The sequence below is a fragment of the Gouania willdenowi genome, chromosome 12 (genome assembly GCF_900634775.1).
Source record: "Gouania willdenowi chromosome 12, fGouWil2.1, whole genome shotgun sequence".
In the NCBI taxonomy this organism is placed as follows: domain Eukaryota; kingdom Metazoa; phylum Chordata; class Actinopteri; order Blenniiformes; family Gobiesocidae; genus Gouania; species Gouania willdenowi.
Genome location: NC_041055.1, coordinates 31,898,513 through 31,916,572, shown reverse-complemented (window position 1 = coordinate 31,916,572; position 18,060 = coordinate 31,898,513). Strand labels below are relative to the sequence as shown.

Below are 18,060 nucleotides of genomic sequence, written 5' to 3'. Positions count from 1 at the left end.
ATAGCCTGAGTGAGTGAATTAAGGTCGCGTGAGTAAAAGGATGCAAACAAAGAAGAGTGAGTGCTCTACATCCTCCTCAGACACAGGAGGCTTAATGTGGTCAGAAGTGATGGAAAAACACTTGTTTCTTCACCAAATTTGTTTTTTGTGATCATTGAGACGAGAAGATTACACTGAATGAAAACCATTGGATCTGATTGGTTGATATTTGTATCCAGAAACTATTACTGTTTCCTTTGGGACTCCAAGTGTCATGGTTTGATCAGCCAATCAGTTTTGAGCTCTCAGAGGGATGTTATAGTGTGGATGAAAACAAACTGGAGGCAGAAACGTTGAAGTGAAAGAAAAACGAGATGATTTGAGACATTTTTTCTGTTGGTATGTAAAGGATTGAACTCCAGCCAATCAGATTTGAGCTTTGACAGATTTGAAAAGTGTTAAGCTTCAGTTTGAGAAGCAGCTGAATGTGATTGGACAGCTGGACAGTGTTAGACTGTGTGTGTGTGTACATTAGGAAATGCTCCAGAACTTTTTCTGCAGAAAGCGAGCCTGGAGGGCTGCAGTCCTGCCTGTTTTTAAACTGGTAAATTATGGTTGTGACAAATGAACAATGTGGTTCAATTAGCAAAAAATAATCATGAAATCTGGTGAAAAGAGGTTAAAAGTGACAATGAGTCTACATATGTGACATTAGGTGGAAAAGGGTTTATAAGTGCCATAATCATTCTATGTAATGTAAGTCCGTGTTTTAATCAGAAATAGAAAGTGACCAAAAATAGTGAAAAAGGTGGTGAAATGGGATTTTAAAACCCACAGAAATTGGTTGAATGTTGCAAAGAAAAAGTAGTAAAAAAAGTGGTAAAAAAAAAAAAAAGTCTTCAAAGTGTCAATATTGGCTTAAAAAGTAGGGGAGGTGTTGGGGTAATGTAATTTAGAAAATGGAAGAATTAGTTTTAACTGGCAAATAATGAGCAAAAATAATCATGAAAACTGGTGAAAAGAGGTTAAAAATGACACTAATGGGTCAACATATGTAACATTAGGTGTAAAAGTGGTGGAAAGGGTTTATAAGTGTTGAAAATGTCTTGAAAGTGGAAAAAATGTGCAGAAAAGTCATTGAAATGTGATGTAGAAGTGTCAGAAATGGGAGAAATGTAGCAAAAGTACATTAAAAGGAGCAAAAATATGGCAAGAAAAAGTGATGAAAATAAGTTAAAATATGACAAATTTGGTGTAGTTGCAGAACAAGGGTAAAAAATAATGAAAAATTAGCTAAAATATGGCAAAAATATGGCAAGAAAAAGTGATGAAAATATGTTAAAATATGGACAGTTTGGTTAGTTTCAGAAAACCCCAACTCCAAGTTTGAAAATCCCTGCTTTAGGATAAACATCTGAAGACCAACAAGAGTCTAAGGTTAATGTGGAAAGCCCTCTGAACACTGCCTCCTAGTGGATGGAGAGCAAAAATGCTGACGATCATTCTTTGATCAGATTCCAGCAGGTTTTAAGACAAAGACTTTCTGTACATCGTTTATTTCGCTGTATAGAAAACAATCGTACACTGCATATGTTACACATTCTTCAGAACGTGTTCGACAACAGTAAGAATTTAGTATTTAAACAGAAACTAAGGATCCAGGATGAAGCTTAAAGTGACAGTAACACTGTCTGTGTTCAGTCTGTGGTCCGTGGGAATCTCTACGGACCACTTTTCTTCTCCTTCTGGAAGCTGAAGCTGGTTCTGCGGCTCAGTTTACGTTGTTTCTGAGCAAAGTAATCGGCTCTGGAGGAGCTGGCACGAGACTCCAGGATGTAGTTCACCTGAAAACAAACCACAGGGATGTTAGAGGACGTTAAACAGCTTCTACTGATGAGGTCACCTCTTACCTTCAGCACGATCTCATTGACCGTAGCAGCATCTGACTCAAAGTACAGAGCCTTGTAGTCATGGTTACTGAGATAGGTGACTTTGAAGATGGCGTGACCTGTGAGACACGGGAAGTACATTAACGTCACACGTCCATAAAGTCAGCAAAATGATGATCCATTGTTCTATGAATCTGTGATAACCACATTTATTTATTCATCTGAATAATATCCACTGTTATCCAGGAACATTTAGTATTATTATTATTATTATAGTCATCTTAAAGATGGAAATCCTTGTTTTAATCACAAATAAAATGGTATCAAAGTGATTAAAAATGGTGGAAAAGGTGGTGAAATGGGATTTTAAAAATCACAGAAATTGGTTAAAAGTTGCAAATTGGAGTGGATAAAAACATGTGAAAAGGGTTTAAAGTAAGGCTGCACGATTATGGTCAAAATGATAATCACGATCATTTTGATCAATTTTGTAATCACGATTATAATCACAATTATTTGTCATATTAGGAAATAAATCTGTGTTTTTACTGCACTACCTTTAAACAAACAATATGTACAGTTTACAGTGCAAAATGAAGCTTTAAAATGGAATTATAAATAAAAATAATAATTAAAAAAAAATTAACCTAAGAATTTAAAATGAATCAAAGGCTAACTAAATAAATACACTATTACAGAATGCAGAGGCCTATTTTAAATGTAAATATTGCCGGCGATCAGGTTAGTTTAATCATTGCAACCAAAATCGTGATCACGATAAAAATGTAATTAATTGTGCAGCGCTAATTTAAAGTGTCAATATTGGAACATTTAGTAGGAACAAATAGTTTAAACTGACAAATAGTCGGCTTGGTTAAATTGTAAAAAATAAGCATAAAATATGGTGAAAAAAAGGTTAAAAGTGACAATAATGGGTCAACATATGTGACATTAGTATGTCTGGAAAGTGGAAAAAATGCATTGAAATGTGATGTAGAAGTGTCAGAAATGGGAGTAATGTAGCAAAAATGCATTAAAAGGTGCAAACATATGGCAAGAATAAGTGATGAAAACAGGTTAAAATATTAGAAGTTTGGTGTAGTTGCAAAAAAATGGTTAAATGAAGCAAAAATGGGCTCAAATTGTTCAATTCAATATTCTTAGATTCTCTCAGTGTCTCACAAACCCAAATGGGGTCCTGATCCCAAGGTTGAGAACCCCTGCTATAAAGCACACGACAATCACTCACTGGGGCTTCTTTCCTCTACCAGGTCACAGGCACACAGATGATCTGAGTCGATGGAGATCGGCTTCTGTCGGATCCAGAACTTGGTGCTGGCCTTCTGATTGGTCACTGGGTCAATCTCTACCTTCTCCCCAGAGACGGCTGCACACACACGTTTAGTCACTGAACATCAGCTTAGGACTAAAACACAACAAATAATACAGTAGACTTGATCTGAAGAAAACCTGGAGCCTGGTCCAGTCGGTAAAAATTCACTAACACATCATTACAGTGGTTTTAAAAGGAAAAAGAAAAATGTACCGAGCTGAACATCGGTGGTGAACCGCAGCTTGTGGATCATGCTAATCTTAAAGGACTTGTAATGGTGACTGCTCAACATGTCTTGGACGGTGGTGATGTCGATGGGGGGGTCTTCCTCAGAGCTCTCCTCCCCCCTGGAACCTGGACGGAGAAAAACATTGTTCTCCATCTTCATCATCTACTCCTGAGTTTAACTTTTTAAATGTATTTATTTATCTTTTTTAACGACACCAACAGGATGTTGGGTCAAATATCTAACACCACCTCCAAAATAAAGTACACCATCATCATCATCATCATCGTGGTCTTCAGGGCTCAGCAGTGGGTGTGGTTCCATGACTAGAGCCAATCAAACTGATAACTTACTGTTCTCTCTGACCAGGCAGAACTCCAGCGTGTTCTGACTTTCTAGCGTCGAGTCCAAGTCTATCGCAACGTTCGGCTCCGTCTGTTTTTCCAGTCGATACATCGGCCCTGTAGGACAATGTAGACAAGAACACAGTTCTGTTCAGAGGGGGTGTTTCAAGCTCTGAGTGACACCCTCGATTCTAACACCAACAACGTCACGTGTGACACGGAGGACCCGGTAAGTCCATAACATCCGGTTTAGTCCGAGGCACTGTCTCCTGAATCTTCTAGCTGTAGCAGGTTGGGTTCGAGAGGACTTTAGTGACTTTGCTTGACAAAGAGACCTGAAGTTAGCTTGTTAGCTCAATAGTAGCTCTACGACTATTGGCATTGGAACTTTGGGCAGTTTGTCCGCCCTCCGAGAGCTGTGGCGGCTTTTCTACGCCCTGCCGTTTGGCCACACTTGGTAGGTTGATCTTCAAGAGCAGCTGGTTGTTACAGTTACAGGTAATGGCAGTTTTTCCTCTGTCAGTTATGATCTTGTAAATGATATATTTAACCTGAGGTGACGATAGCGTTTTCCTCTCTGTTGATGTTTAACGTTAAATAGAAGTGACGGTAGTGTCTTGCTCTTCTCTCTGTGTTGGTGCTCCTTTGGTTACTGTTTTTTTTAGCCTAAGGTGAAGGTAACTTTTTCACTTTCCTCTCCCTATTGCTTGTTAACGTTGTATACGCCTCCATATGTGACGGTAGCGTTTTGGCTCCCCTCTCCCTGCGTTGATGCTACTTGATCAGTGTATCAATGGCTGCCCTGTTAATTAGTGACTGCTGTTCAGCCAGTCTGTGCCCTCTCTATGATCTATGCCCCTATGTCTGACCTCTTGGAGGACCCCTACATGAACTGTCCAGGACTCTGAGAACAGCCAGGCTGGCAGAGGTGGAACAACACCCGTGCAAGGTTCGCAAACCTGGCCAACTGGGGCTCTTTTGCCTTTGTAGCCCTTCCCTTGATCCCGGTGGTACAATTACAAGATTACAATTTCATTTATCGGTCACTTCTGGTGTTCTGATAAGAACGAGGACCCGTATGCTGCTTGGTGCCAATATTTATCAGCTTCCTCCAATCTCTTCTGGATAGGGGCGTTCCACCTCCACACTGAAGGTGTATGTGGCAGAATATCTCTTCCCGTCACCCTGTGTGTGGAGGGCATCGCAATTGGAACTCACAAGTTGATGTCACACATCCCCTAGGTGAGGTTTTCGCCTAAGATTCATCTGTATCTACACAATAGGTTGGTGCTTGGGAGAATCCTCATGACCTTGTTGGTACGGGTCATCCAGTTCTTGAAGTACCGCCTCTGGCATCAGGAAGGATGAAATAGAACCAAAGTTACGTGTTTAACAACGTTCTATGAATCCTGGACGACGTCATTTGGAATCCTTGTGTTTTCACGAGTAGATTCAAGAGACAGTTCCTCAGACTAAACCGGATGTTATAGACTCACCGGGTCCTCATGTCACATGTGACATTGTTGGTTTTATACTTGAGCTGAGCATCTGTGAGACGGTGTCAATCCCGCAGAAATTATTAATGGAACCACAGCAACATACGTAGCTTTCGTTTAAAGGCACAGTCTACTTTTTATTACTGAGGTAATGAGATAAAATCATACAGGATTTACAGGTAACAGTTCCACTTTCTCAGGAAGGTGAAATACGTGAGCTTGGCTGCAGTTAAAGAACCTCTGAAAGAACAATAAAGACTACAACAATGACATCGCTCACTAGCTTACATTACACGGAAACAAAGGATTATTACCTGCACCTTTTTGTGAGCCTTTCCTCTTCTTCAGCGCCTTCTGGAGAATATCTTTCATAGTTACCTTCAGACTGTCCACAGGGATGAGAGAGAAACCATGAGCAGCATTTCTAAGAAAAAGAAAAAAGGTAGAGATTGTTAACGAACACACCTCAGTGTTTCCTGTTTCCTGCTAAGTGATATGGGGTTAAACCAAATCTGACATATCTGTATTTATTATTGAAGCTAAAGTGAGGGGAAAAGGCCTTTTTTGTACTAGAGCGACTATTGAGTTTTTTTTTGTGTTGAACCAATACAAACAGGAAGTAAACAGGTGAACATGTGACTCACATTCTGACAAACAGGGACTGTCTGGAGGTGAGTCCAGGTGACGAGTATTTCTCCACCAAGGCCAAAGTGCTGAAACCAAACTTGTGGATGGGTTCGTTACAGTCCAGTGGAGGGAAGTCTGTGTCCACCTCACCGTCGTCCTCAGCGATGTGGAGACAGTACGCGTTCACATTCTCACTGCAGATAAAAACCATCAAAGGGTTACGCAGGGTCACAATAGGCTCCGCCTTATTACAACCTCACAATAGGCTCCGCCTTACTTGAGTTTAGGTTCTCGTCCCTCACTGGTGTACTGCCAGCAGATCAGTCCAATGAGGTCGTAGACGCGGGCGTTGGCGATGGTCACCACCGTCATTGGGTGGATTTTCTCTTGAGCCATTTGCATTGAAAGGTAGACGTCAATTTTCTTTGTAGCCGTCGTCCCGATGTGTCCCTAAAAAGGTAAAGATAACAACAGAAGATATTAGAGATGTTACAAAGTTAAGTATTTCACACCCTGTGAATTTTAAAAAAGACATTTTAATGCAGATACGGGCCATGTTTATCACAGCAGGGCCACAAAAATTAGATTGTTTGGTTCAAGGGCCACATTATCAACACTCACCAATCAGAGCATTCGTACAGAAACAAACAGTGTTTATGCATGTTTTCCTTTTATGTTTGTCCCTTTGTATCTTTTTCTCTAATTTTGTACATTTTTGTGATACTTTGTGTATTTTAGAAGTAATTTAAAATATTTTTCTTTAACCATACAGGTTTTTATTGTCATTTTGTGTGTTTTTGTCAACATTTTGCATCTTTTTCTCTCATTTGTATAATTTTATATTAATTCTGTGTGTTTTTGGAGTATTTTGAAAATTTTTGTAATCCTTTAGTGTATTTTATTGCCACTTTGTATATTTTATCTCATTTTGTGTATTTTTGTATTCATTCTATGTGTTTTTGGAGTCATTTTGTATATTTTTGTAATCTTTTCATGTACTTTTCTGCCATTGTATGTGTATTTCTAGTTATTTTGTGTATTTGCTGTTTTGTGTATTTTCCTGTCATTTAGTGCATTTATTTTAGACTTTACACTAAATTAGACCAAGGGCCACATGTGGCCCCCGGGCCACCAGTTGTCTGTTTTAATGGATAAAATAGGTGAAATAAATACTGTAACATGTCTAATATTCATTATTCTAGAGTGTATTTAGGTGATGTAAACATTCTTAAATCTAAGGGATGATATTTGTGAGTAAAACACAAACTTACCTTTCCATCAAACTTCGAATACTCGTTGAAGGGATTGTTGAGCTGCTGTGGACACTGTTCCAGTCGCAGTGAGAGGGTGGATTTAGTTCCACTGGTTCGCGGTCTGTCTTTAAAGTCCCGTTTTTCAAACATGGAGCCCAAATCTTCAGCTGGACAGAAGAAATCATCACGTCACACAACTATCAGAAGAAAGAGCTTCCCCTATTTGCATGAACAGAGAGAAAGTTTCCAGGAATTAACTGTTTTTTCTGCATCTCAAAGGTCATACGTTTAATTTTTTCTCCTGGGATCATTAAAGTTCATTCTGATAACTTTCGCAGGGGTGTCAAACTCATTTTAGTTCAGAGGATCTGAACTTTAAATTTTCTAGATTTTGTGACCAATTTCTATTTAATTAAGGAATATATTATGTAAGAATCTAAGGAAAATTGAAGAATTTTTAAAGAATTTATAGTTTTTTCAACTGTTTAACATAAGAATGACTGTAATCATGCAATAAAAGCGCCGGAAAAGGGGAATGACTTTTAAATGATTTTTAATTTAATTTTAAACCCCAGTTTTACTAAGCAACACAATCAGTTAACAATGATCAGTTCTGCTGTAAATGTGCTTATGCTTCAGCGTTTGATATAAATACTGAGCACCTGTACCTGACTGTGAGGACGACCTCTCCTTCCACTGGATGTTCTTACACTTGATTTGATTCTGTCGCTCCTTTCGCAGTCGTTCCAGTCTTTGTGCTGAAATGAAAATGAAACGTTGGTCAGACGCCCCTAGAAATGAAACGTAGAGTGGATATGATATTATCCCTCCACAGTACAATGTGTTGTTGCCAGGCTTTAACACTGGGTTAACCACTATTGATGGGGAGGTGGAGGGGGGGGGGGGGGGGAGTGTGTGCACAGTAATCCTCAGGTACACATCATAGAGGACAGCAGTGTCAAATGGATGGAAATATAACAATATGCAGCGTACTACAGAAACGTTACTGTGACATCATTCAGAAACAGAGTGGAGCAGGAGTACAGGAAGCACAGGAAAGCCCTTGACCACAGGTATACAGTTTATACACAGAAGACCGAGGCTTCATCATGTACTGCACATAAAACACAGACGGCTACATTTCCCTGTCACACTCAGGCACGAGCACAGCTGGACTGGTAACGTGTTGGAATAACTAGAGGCCACTGGAAACACTGGTTAGGAAGGAAACAGGACAGTAAGAGCAGTGGCTACAGATTGGTTCTTCCTGAAGTCAGATTATTGTGTGTTGTGGAATGACTTGTTACAGATCACATTGGGACCTACCAGGACCACCTGTCCTCAATAAAATACATTTCATTCATACTTAAAACCAGTAACTCTGAGGATGTATTTCACCGCGCAATTATCATATCGATCCAAAAAATGTCCAAATCGATTTTAAAAAAAAAAACTTACAAAAAAAACACTTTTGCTAACATATGCATAGCACGTAAACTCCTGATCACTAGATGTCAGTGAACGCACCATCAGACCTTGTTAAACTACCACTCCTCAATGACTTTTAGCTTGAAGTTGATTGCACTTTATTTTCATAAAACATACTGGACACTTTTATAGATGTATGTAGTCATTATCATATTAAAAAAAAGAATTTAAGAACTTACCGAATCAGAATCTGTTATAGAAGCTAGAGTTTTTGAAAAATCTAATTTGACAGTCTGATAAACATACCACTTGTTTTTAATATTTGTACTTGAATTACAGTTTGTTACCATTTACTTGTTCACACAAAAAAAAATGTGTTTCATACCATTTTGTACTTCTAAAGGTGAAATTTGCAATTATTGATATTGCGACATATCGCAATGTATATAGTATTTTTTTGTATCGGCATATATGGTATCGTGACGTGTAAATTGTGAATTGTATCATCAGATTTATGGCAATGCACAAACCTAGTAACTCAGTGAGCATCCCCAACATAATCAGTCTGTACCTGAATATTGATATCTATCAACAATATGTTTGTTCGTAAGTACTATGCGATGCACCGAGAATTCGGCCACTGAAATTTGTTGGCCAAAACACTTTTATTCACCAAAACAACCCAGGCAAAACAGTATGTGATGACCAAAACAAACACCGTGCCTGTATGAGCCAACGTGTCCGCGGTGTGGCCGTATTTTAGTAAATCTGAGCACTAAAGCCTCTCCTAAGCAGAGGTTGAGACGGAACACGGAGTGAAAACAATGATAAGTTCACTCTCAGGTTAGATGTATGTTTCTGTGTCACGTCGACACTGTGGCTCCGTGCAGGCCTGTGTGTCGACACCTGACGTAGCTTCAAATATTCTAAACTACCCATCAGACGCATAAATTCAGCTCTAGAGTTTGACAGTGCACGTTTCACAGAGATCCTCTGAACGTCATCATGACTTATAATTGGCATGATCATTTCTTTCTGTGTTTTGGTTTTCTCATCTTTAGTTTTTAGTTTCGGCCAAGAATTTTAATTTCGAGCATCTCTTAAAGTCTGTGTAAAGCAGAAATAAATGTGTTATGAGTTTGTCACACCACAGAAACATGTGTCATTGATCACTGAGAAAAATGTTATATACCAAAGTATATACAATTAGGTCTCAAAATCATGGAAAAACAAGCTCTTCTCTCTGCTCTGAAACGCTGGGGGCGTGTCAGTTAGAGGCACTGGAACCACGCCCAACCACGACCAATCTGTGTACTGTGTCTATGAGAGAGAGCAGTGTGAAAGCTGCTCCATCGTCAATAGTGCTTCTCCCATTGGTTTTCCAAAAGTGCTCGGATCAGGCCAAACGTGTCAGCGGTAAGGTCTGCCGAGTCTGAATATGTGCATCTCTCCCGGGTAGAGTCAGAACTGCGCCCGCTCGAGGTGAAACACACAATCATGCTCATTTCATGGAAAATGTTTTTGGCTAGGGGCTGAATTGTGCCCACTGGAGACCGCGGAAGTTTGGTGTGCTTCAGCAGCAGGGTCGGGTTTATGCTAATGGCTCCATTACGTAAAGCGGCTATGATTTCTGATCCGCCCATTGATCCTGAACACAGACATTTGAAACACAGTTTATGAAGCCTAGCTCCACAGTTACATTCTAAATGGTTAAATGGCTTTAAACTTGTTTTAAGGAATACATTTATTATTTATTTCATGTGTTTAGAAGAAAATGGATGAATTTGCTTTACAAGGACTTTAAGTTTCCAATGCGCACACGCTGTGTGTTGGATCAAATCTCTACACATGCATCACGTTACAAAGCCGTCACTAATGTGTGCACGGTTCTACAAACACCACACAGAAGTCATTCATCACACAATAATTGGTGGATTCCTCTGGTCTTACCAGCAGCCCCAGGTTTCTCACTGCTATCCAGTTGAAGCCCTGATGAAAACAGCCGTCACGTCCGTCAGTGTTCACTTACAACTCTGAAAGTTTTCACCCACAACCAAGAAGAAGCCCACCAAGCACTGTGCATAGCACAGTGCAGAACGAAAGGAAGCCAAAAGGAGACCCATCGTCTACCTTTGGACTTCCTCCGTCACCAGGCAGTAACATGTAACACTCATCATTACTCTCCAAACAAACCCTGAAAGCACATATTTTAATTAGATTGAAAACACGCAGCAATGGGGACCCACACAGGCTTTAGAGCCAAGCATAATAACACACAAGCAACAATCACATGTTCAACTTTTGATTCCCAAGCTTAGTGAGACATTTTCATTGAATGTGATGTTACATTTCTGTGATGACACCTAAGTATAATACAATTAAGGAGACAAAATTAACTTTCTTGATCGATGTGCTAATCATTAGAGCTTCCTCCACATTCACTCCGTCTCAACCTCTGCTTAGAAGAGGCTTTATTGCAAATCAAAAAAGGCTTTTATTGATCTTTATTTTGTATCCCAGGGGTTCTCAACCTTGGGGTCAGGACTGCATTTGGGGTCGCGACACAGTTGGTGGGGGTCGCCAGATGCCTTCAAGAAACTAAGAATATTTCCTGAACAATTTGAGCCCATTTTTGCATATTTTTACCCTTTTTCTAACCTTGCCTGCAATATGGATTCTCCTGGTGTTCACAAACACCGGAATCCATCTTGTGTTGTTTTTGAAAACGAACCGAAATGGTTCTAACCAATCATGAGGCAGTGTTGTGGTTTAGGGCGGGATATCCGGGTGTGACAAAGGCAGAAGCGCCGAAGCAAACGTGGCACATGTTCAGTTGCGGGGAGAGGAACTAGCTGGGCTACCGCTATTAGCATAGCTCCAAATCAAAATAGAAAGATGTTAACGCAGGAGGATGAACGTGTGGAGCTGTTATAAACTCAGTTTTAGAAGAATCCAGCATTTCATTTTTGAAAGAGCAACAGCGAGAGGCGCTTTGTGCATTTCTGGACGGTAAAAACGGCAAAGCGGAGCCTTGTTGTTGTTGTAGCAGCGTCTCTGCGGCGCATGCCGATGACGACATCAACATTTGTTACTGTGTGTTTGGCTAAAACAAATCATGGTGGACAGGCACTTCGCCCAATCAGCTTCAAGCATTCTGTTCATCTCCCTCCCTGGTTCTGAAAGGATCCTCCAGACACAGACCCAGATTGATGCGGAGAACTGGAGTTAGAGGGAGGGGCTACACATTAATCTGGATCTTCCCAGGTTAACGTTTTTCTGCAACGACACCAAACTTGCCATATTTTAACCTATTTTCGTCACTTTTTCTTGCCATATTTTTGCTACTTTTAATAAATGTATGCTATATTACTCCCATTTCTGACACTTCTACGTCACATTTCAACACCTTTTCTCCTTTTCTGCACATTGTTCTGCTTTCAAGACATTTTCAGCACTTATAAACCCTTTCCACCACTTTTCCACCTAATGTCACATAAGTTGACCCATTATTGTCACTTTTAGCCTTATTTCACCATATTTCATGCTTATTTTTGCCAATTTAAGCCAACATTGACACTTTGAAGTTGAACCCTTTTTACCACTTTTTCTCTCTGTTTTTGTCCACTCTAATTTGCAACTTTTAACCAATTTCTGTGGTTTTTAAAATCCCATTTCACCACTTTTTCCAACATGTTTTGGTCACATTGAACCCATTTTATTTCCTGGATAACAGTGGATATTATTCAGATGAATAAATAAATGTGGTTATCACAGATTCATAGAACAATGGACCATCATTTTACTGACTTTATGGATGGACCCCAAAAATCTCTCCCCTTTAATCCCCCTTATAGATGGTCCTGGCTCCACATGTCTGTATTCAACCACCTTCAGCTACAGTGGGGGTCCTCGCTCTCTGGAACCTTTTATTTTGGGGGTCGTAGGGCTGAAAAGGTTGAGAACCACTGTTGTTTTTGACATAAATGAGCAAATTTATACTAGTGACTAAAATAAATGAGTGTTTTCATTGTTTATCTGCTCAGAAAGAGAGGGAGAACATGCACCATGTCATCTTTAATTAATTTGCTGCTTTCTCGCACTCACTTTCTCCTACATTCTCAGTGTTTTTGAACAAAATAATGCTCATTTGAATAGAGCAGAGTGAAGCGCATGTGCACATGCACTGATTTGTGCTGCAAATCTTAGCAAAAGAGGAGGAAATAAAGCCTCCAAAGTTTATAAGCACGCAGGAGATTTAGCATCCATTATTTCACACACAAACAAAATGATTTGTAAAGCAAATTAAGAATAAACATCTTTATATTGTCATCCTGCCCCCCCCCCCCCCCCCCCCCCCCCCCACCCCCCCCACCCCCCCATTGCAATTATAGAAAACAACAACAACACTTTTATCTAATCTTTATAACATTGAATTGGAGTCCCGCCGTATTAAATCAACGTCCCGGGTTAGTCACAGAAGCTGAAGAATCCCATTATATGCTCAATAATGACTAAGGGTGTAACGATTCATCCATTAGATCAGTGAATCCATTTATATTCCTACAATTTAACTACATCGATCTCTGCTAGTTGGCCCTCCTATTGAGATTAATCAATCTAAAATTGTTTTAAAGGTAATCAATTGGTTGGATCAATACAAGAAAATAACACATTAGATTTAAGCATGACAGACTTTATATAGATGTGTTTTAAAAGCTCTTTTAATAATAGAGACGTTAGTGTCTTTATCACAGATTGAGATATTCTGAAGAAGTCGCCCACTGGGTCGACCGTCCACCACAAGGCCGTACTGACATGTAGCGTTAGCTTGTTAGCATTGGTGCTGCAGAAAGTCTCAGGCTCACCGTCATGTTAAAATGAAAAGAATCAGGTTCAACCACTGCTCATTTAACCTTAACAGATGCTGAATGCACTTTATATATATACTTTATATTAATATTGTATTTTTAACAACCAGATGAGTCAAGTTAACCAAATATTAGAGCTGCACAGTCAATCAAATTTTAATCATGATCACGATTTTGGTTGCCACGATTAAATTAACCCGATCCACATTATTTACATTTAAAATACGGGCACTGCACTCTGTTATAGTGTATTTATTTAGTTAGCATTTGGTACATTTTAAATTCTTGGGTTAATTTCTTTTTTATTATAATTCCATTTTAAAGCTTAATTTTGCACGTATCGTTTGTTTAAAAGTAGTGCAATAAAAACACAGATTTTTCCCTAATATGATAAATAATCGTGATTACAATATTGATTAAAATAATCATGATTATCATTTTGGCCATCATCATGCAGCCTTAACTAATATGTATTTTAATTGAAAACTGAAGTGTTGGTTGAACTTTATTTAAATAAAATGTGAATACATTTGCCAGTAAATGTTGTTTATTTGTTTATGTCCATTAATAATTTATAGACGATTCCCTTACAAGACACAACAGGAATCTATGAAAGCTCCCCTGTACTGTCCAAAAATCAGGAATTTATTTCACTCACACTGGTTACATTATTATTATTTTGAATAAAAAGTTACTGAATTGTTTCAGATCAAATCGTTCTAAATTTACCAATATCATCCATGAATCGATATCAATATCAACCACAAATCAAGAATGGAATGAATCGTTGCTAAAAAAGAATCGTTACACCCCTATTGATGATGCTGTGAGTAGAACATAACTTACCTGTGTTAGAGCGCCGGCGGATCCCAAAGTCCCAGCTGGAGGTGATGTCCATGGACTGGGAAAGCTCGCATGGATGATTATCTAGTCCGTTATTTCCTCCTTCGTTTAAAGAGTCTGGAATAGTGGACGAGCAGCTGAAGCCTGGCACACGGGTTAGCTGACACTTCTCCAGATCCACGTCCTGGTCTATCAGGACCATCTCACACATCCCAGTATCATCACTGGTTACGTGAGACTGTCTGATGTGAGCCAAAATAATGGCAGGATTATCCAGGAAAGCCATGTTCTATAGCTTTTAGAATGTGTAGGGTTTGTTTCCCGCTCTAAGAGTCGAAGTCTTCATCGACGCAGCAGCTGATGACACGTCCACATCCTGTTGAGAGAAGGTCCTTCCTTCACATTGACAGTGACTGGTAGCAGAAGCTGTTAGAGAAAGACTACATTGTAATTATAATGATACAAAGTGGCTACAAGGACAAAAACACAAAGTAGGAACTGTTGCACACTGTGATCATTTCATACTTCAACGAAACAAATTGTGTCTTTACAAAACTTTGACAAATTTGGTTCAGAACTGAACAAAACAACATCATGTATAATACATAACAATTGTGTTTGAAAGACGTCAGAGGTTTGTAAAAGTGTAGTGTGTACATGATAGGGGTGTGCATTGCTATGCTATGAATCTGATGATACTATACTATACTATATATATATCCCGATTCTAAACAATATGATATACATCGTGATATCAGTAATTGCAAATTTCACCTTTAAAAGTACAAAACTGTATAAAATACAATTAATTCCATTGTTTTTAAACTTGTGAGAACAAGTAAATGGTAACTAACAGTAATTCAAGCACCAATATCAAAAACAAGTGGTATGATTATGTAAGTGTCAAATTACATTTTTCAAAAAAGTTTAACTTTTGCTTCTACAACAGATTCTGATTCTGTTAAGTTCTTAAATACAGCAAGCATCTATAAAAGTACCCGGTACGTTTTATGATTTATGACCATATTTTGACTTCCAATAAAGAGGACACTTGGGCTAACCTCGGCATACTCAAAAAGTACTCAACGTTTTCTTGAATCTACCTTGCAACGGCAAAATACAATATAGTAGATAAATAAGTTGTTATTGTCCAGAAGGTTTGAAAGCATAAAAAATGATGTACACATCTAAAGACTAGTTACAGAAAAGCAGAACAACATTTGTTTATCTAGAAATTTAACTTTTTGAAAAAACAAACCGGCATCTTTATGGATTCCGTCATGTGTGCGTTACGTTACCGTAATGACATGGCTGTAAAGAGCAACTCCTTAGCTTTCAGAAACTGCTGGAATTTCTCAGATCGATATTATGTAAATATATTAGTTACGGTCTTTCAAAATAACACGTTCCCGAGATGCGTTCATTCAGGGTCCCTGAGAAACCCAGACATTTTTATGAGTTTTTAAAATCCGGCCGGATGGTCCAGACAAGACGTGAAAAGAGGACATGTCTGGGTAAAACTGGATATATGGTCAGTGGTCACCCTAATATTTTATGAAAATAAATTGCAATCAACTTCCAGCTAAAATGCATTAAGGAGTGAGGTAGTTTAACAAGGTGTGATGGTGCATTCACTGACACAGAGTGACTGGGCGTTTATGTGCTATGCATATGATGAATGGCTTTTCCATTGAAAAACATGATTAAAAAATCAATTTGGACATTTTTTTTTTTTTTTAGATTAATACAATAATCGCCGTGTGAAATATTGCATTATATATCGCCGAATCGATCTTTTCCCCGTACACCCTTAGTACATGCATGATGGAATTTGTTAATAGGTTTCCTCTCTATTTATCTGTGCTAACTTATGAGTTCTATCCAAAAAGGACATGACTCCATCCTATCAGGGTGATGACGTGATGTCAGAATAGAAATCATCACTGACTTATTTATGGTAGGGACACACACGTGTTGACAATGTCAACCTGTCCTCACCCTGTGACTGTTTCACTACACAACAGAACGGGCTAATGCTAATGCTAGCTCTGTAGCTGCTAGCTGGATATGTGGATCTAACTGTATTTAATAATACAAGAAGGCACGCCACATCCACATGCAGATAGCATGCTTAGTCCTAACTAACAAACTGTGCTCTACAATGCTAACTACAGCCTTATAAACATTACAGGTGTCATAAGCTTGTTATAACTGGATTAAAACCGTGAGTGTGCGCATAAACACTGTAATCAGTTAGCTCGTACACACACAGTAAAGCTAACCGGATCAGTTACTGACAGATATGTGCATTAAATATGCAAGTATGCAAACATTAGAGTCGTTGTAAAGCATTTACATCCTAAAAGCTGATCTGAATCCTGGATGTTAAACTACATCATCCCGCCCTGTTACACCTGCTCATAAACACACAGAATACATAGCGATCACCTCCTATTTATGTGTTTTAATCTGTGCATTTTGTTGTTACTGTTACCTATTGTAAATGTAGAGCGGACCGTCATAAAGACTTCCTGCTTCTGTTGTTGTTCTGTTGTTGTTGTTCTTGTTCCTCTTTCTCTTTCTCTTCTTCTTCTTCTTCTTCTTTCCTCTTCTGTTTCTTTCTTTTTCCTTCTTCTTCATCTTTTACTTTAAATGTTGGCTGTAAACCACCTATAGTGCAGTGCTGCCACCTACAGGGCAAGTGTATTACAGCCATGAAGGGCACGAAAAAAATAGCATAATCTCGTAAAATTACGACTCTATTCTCAAAAAAAATTAAGACTCTATTCTCAAAATATTACGACTTTAATCAAATAAAATTACAACTTTTTTCTCGAAATATTATGACTTTAATCTCATATTCTCAGATTTATTTTTATTTTAATGTAGCACTAATACATCGTCTTACTAACCAATTCTCGTCTCCATTGTTAATTTTGGCAGAAAATTTTGATTTAGTTGTAGACATAATCTTTTGACTAAAATTCAATGTAGTTTTAGTCAAAAATTCAATGTAGTTTTGTCTATTTTTAGTCATTTAAATTACATTATGGATTTTACTTGTCTAAATCTGTTACAAATATAGTCGACTAAACAATACAGGATAGGAGATAAGATCAAATAAGATAAAATATATTAAAAAAATGATAAATGGATTTAATTGAAGTCCATTTCTGTCAGTGAAAACAAAAACTAGGAAAAGTAAAATAGTAATAGAAATAAATTCTAGTCATAGTTATGAGATACCATCTCATAATATAATGAATTAATATATATAATATAATATAATGTGTAAATTAGTTGCGTTCACTTCAAGTTCTGAGCGCCGTACCATTAAGACTTTTTTTAAGAAACAGCTTTTTTTACTTCATAAAATCACGACTCTATTCTCGAAATATTACGACTTTAATCAAAAATAAAAATATGACTTTTTTTCCATAAATTTATGACTTTTTTCCCATAAATTTATGACTTTTTTCTCATAAAATTATGAATTTATTCTTGAAATATTACAACTTTAATCTCATAGTGCTCAGATTGATTTTTATTTTAATGTGCCCCTAATACTCCGTCGTACACTTTAGTAATGATACATGATGAGACACAAATGTTTTTTGAAGTATTTCACAGACCCCGATCGAGCTACCGCTTGAGGACCCGTGGGGGACCTCTGACCCCAGTTTGAGAAGCACTGCTTTAGAGGGCTGGATTGGGCAGATTGTAGCTCATTAAACAGACATATTTAAATAATTCTAAAGGTAAAACGTTTGCCTA

At 38.3% G+C, this 18,060-nt stretch overlaps 1 protein-coding gene across 3 annotated transcripts; it reads right to left on the bottom strand.

Moving 5' to 3' along the window:
• Positions 1-1,540: 1,540 nt before the first annotated feature.
• Positions 1,541-16,925, bottom strand: mapkap1 (MAPK associated protein 1). 3 transcript variants are annotated; one of them, XM_028462426.1, is made up of 13 exons: positions 16,781-16,925; positions 14,290-14,712; positions 10,526-10,564; positions 7,816-7,905; positions 7,166-7,314; positions 6,172-6,344; positions 5,912-6,088; positions 5,588-5,691; positions 3,781-3,888; positions 3,415-3,555; positions 3,118-3,255; positions 1,890-1,987; positions 1,541-1,823 (listed from the first exon to the last, which is right to left on the bottom strand). In XM_028462426.1, the coding sequence occupies exons 2-13, from the start codon at positions 14,570-14,572 to the stop codon at positions 1,701-1,703; spliced, it is 1,623 nt and encodes a 540-aa protein (XP_028318227.1). In that variant the 5' UTR covers positions 14,573-14,712; positions 16,781-16,925; the 3' UTR covers positions 1,541-1,700. The 3 variants fall into 3 exon arrangements, with proteins under 3 accessions (XP_028318227.1, XP_028318226.1, XP_028318228.1); XM_028462425.1 differs by having other exon boundaries at positions 1,542-1,823; positions 5,582-5,691; XM_028462427.1 differs by lacking the exon at positions 10,526-10,564 and having other exon boundaries at positions 1,544-1,823; positions 5,582-5,691.
• Positions 16,926-18,060: the final 1,135 nt, after the last annotated feature.

Coding starts and splice junctions, on each gene's coding strand:
- mapkap1 (XM_028462425.1), bottom strand. CDS start 14,572: ATGGCTTTCCTGGATAATCCTGCCATTATTTTGGCTCACATCAGACAG. Junction 10,565..14,289: donor CCGCCGGCGCTCTAACACAG/GTAAGTTATGTT, acceptor TGTTTTCATCAG/GGCTTCAACTGGATAGCAGT. Junction 3,556..3,780: donor CTGCCTGGTCAGAGAGAACA/GTAAGTTATCAG, acceptor TTCTCCGTCCAG/GTTCCAGGGGGGAGGAGAGC.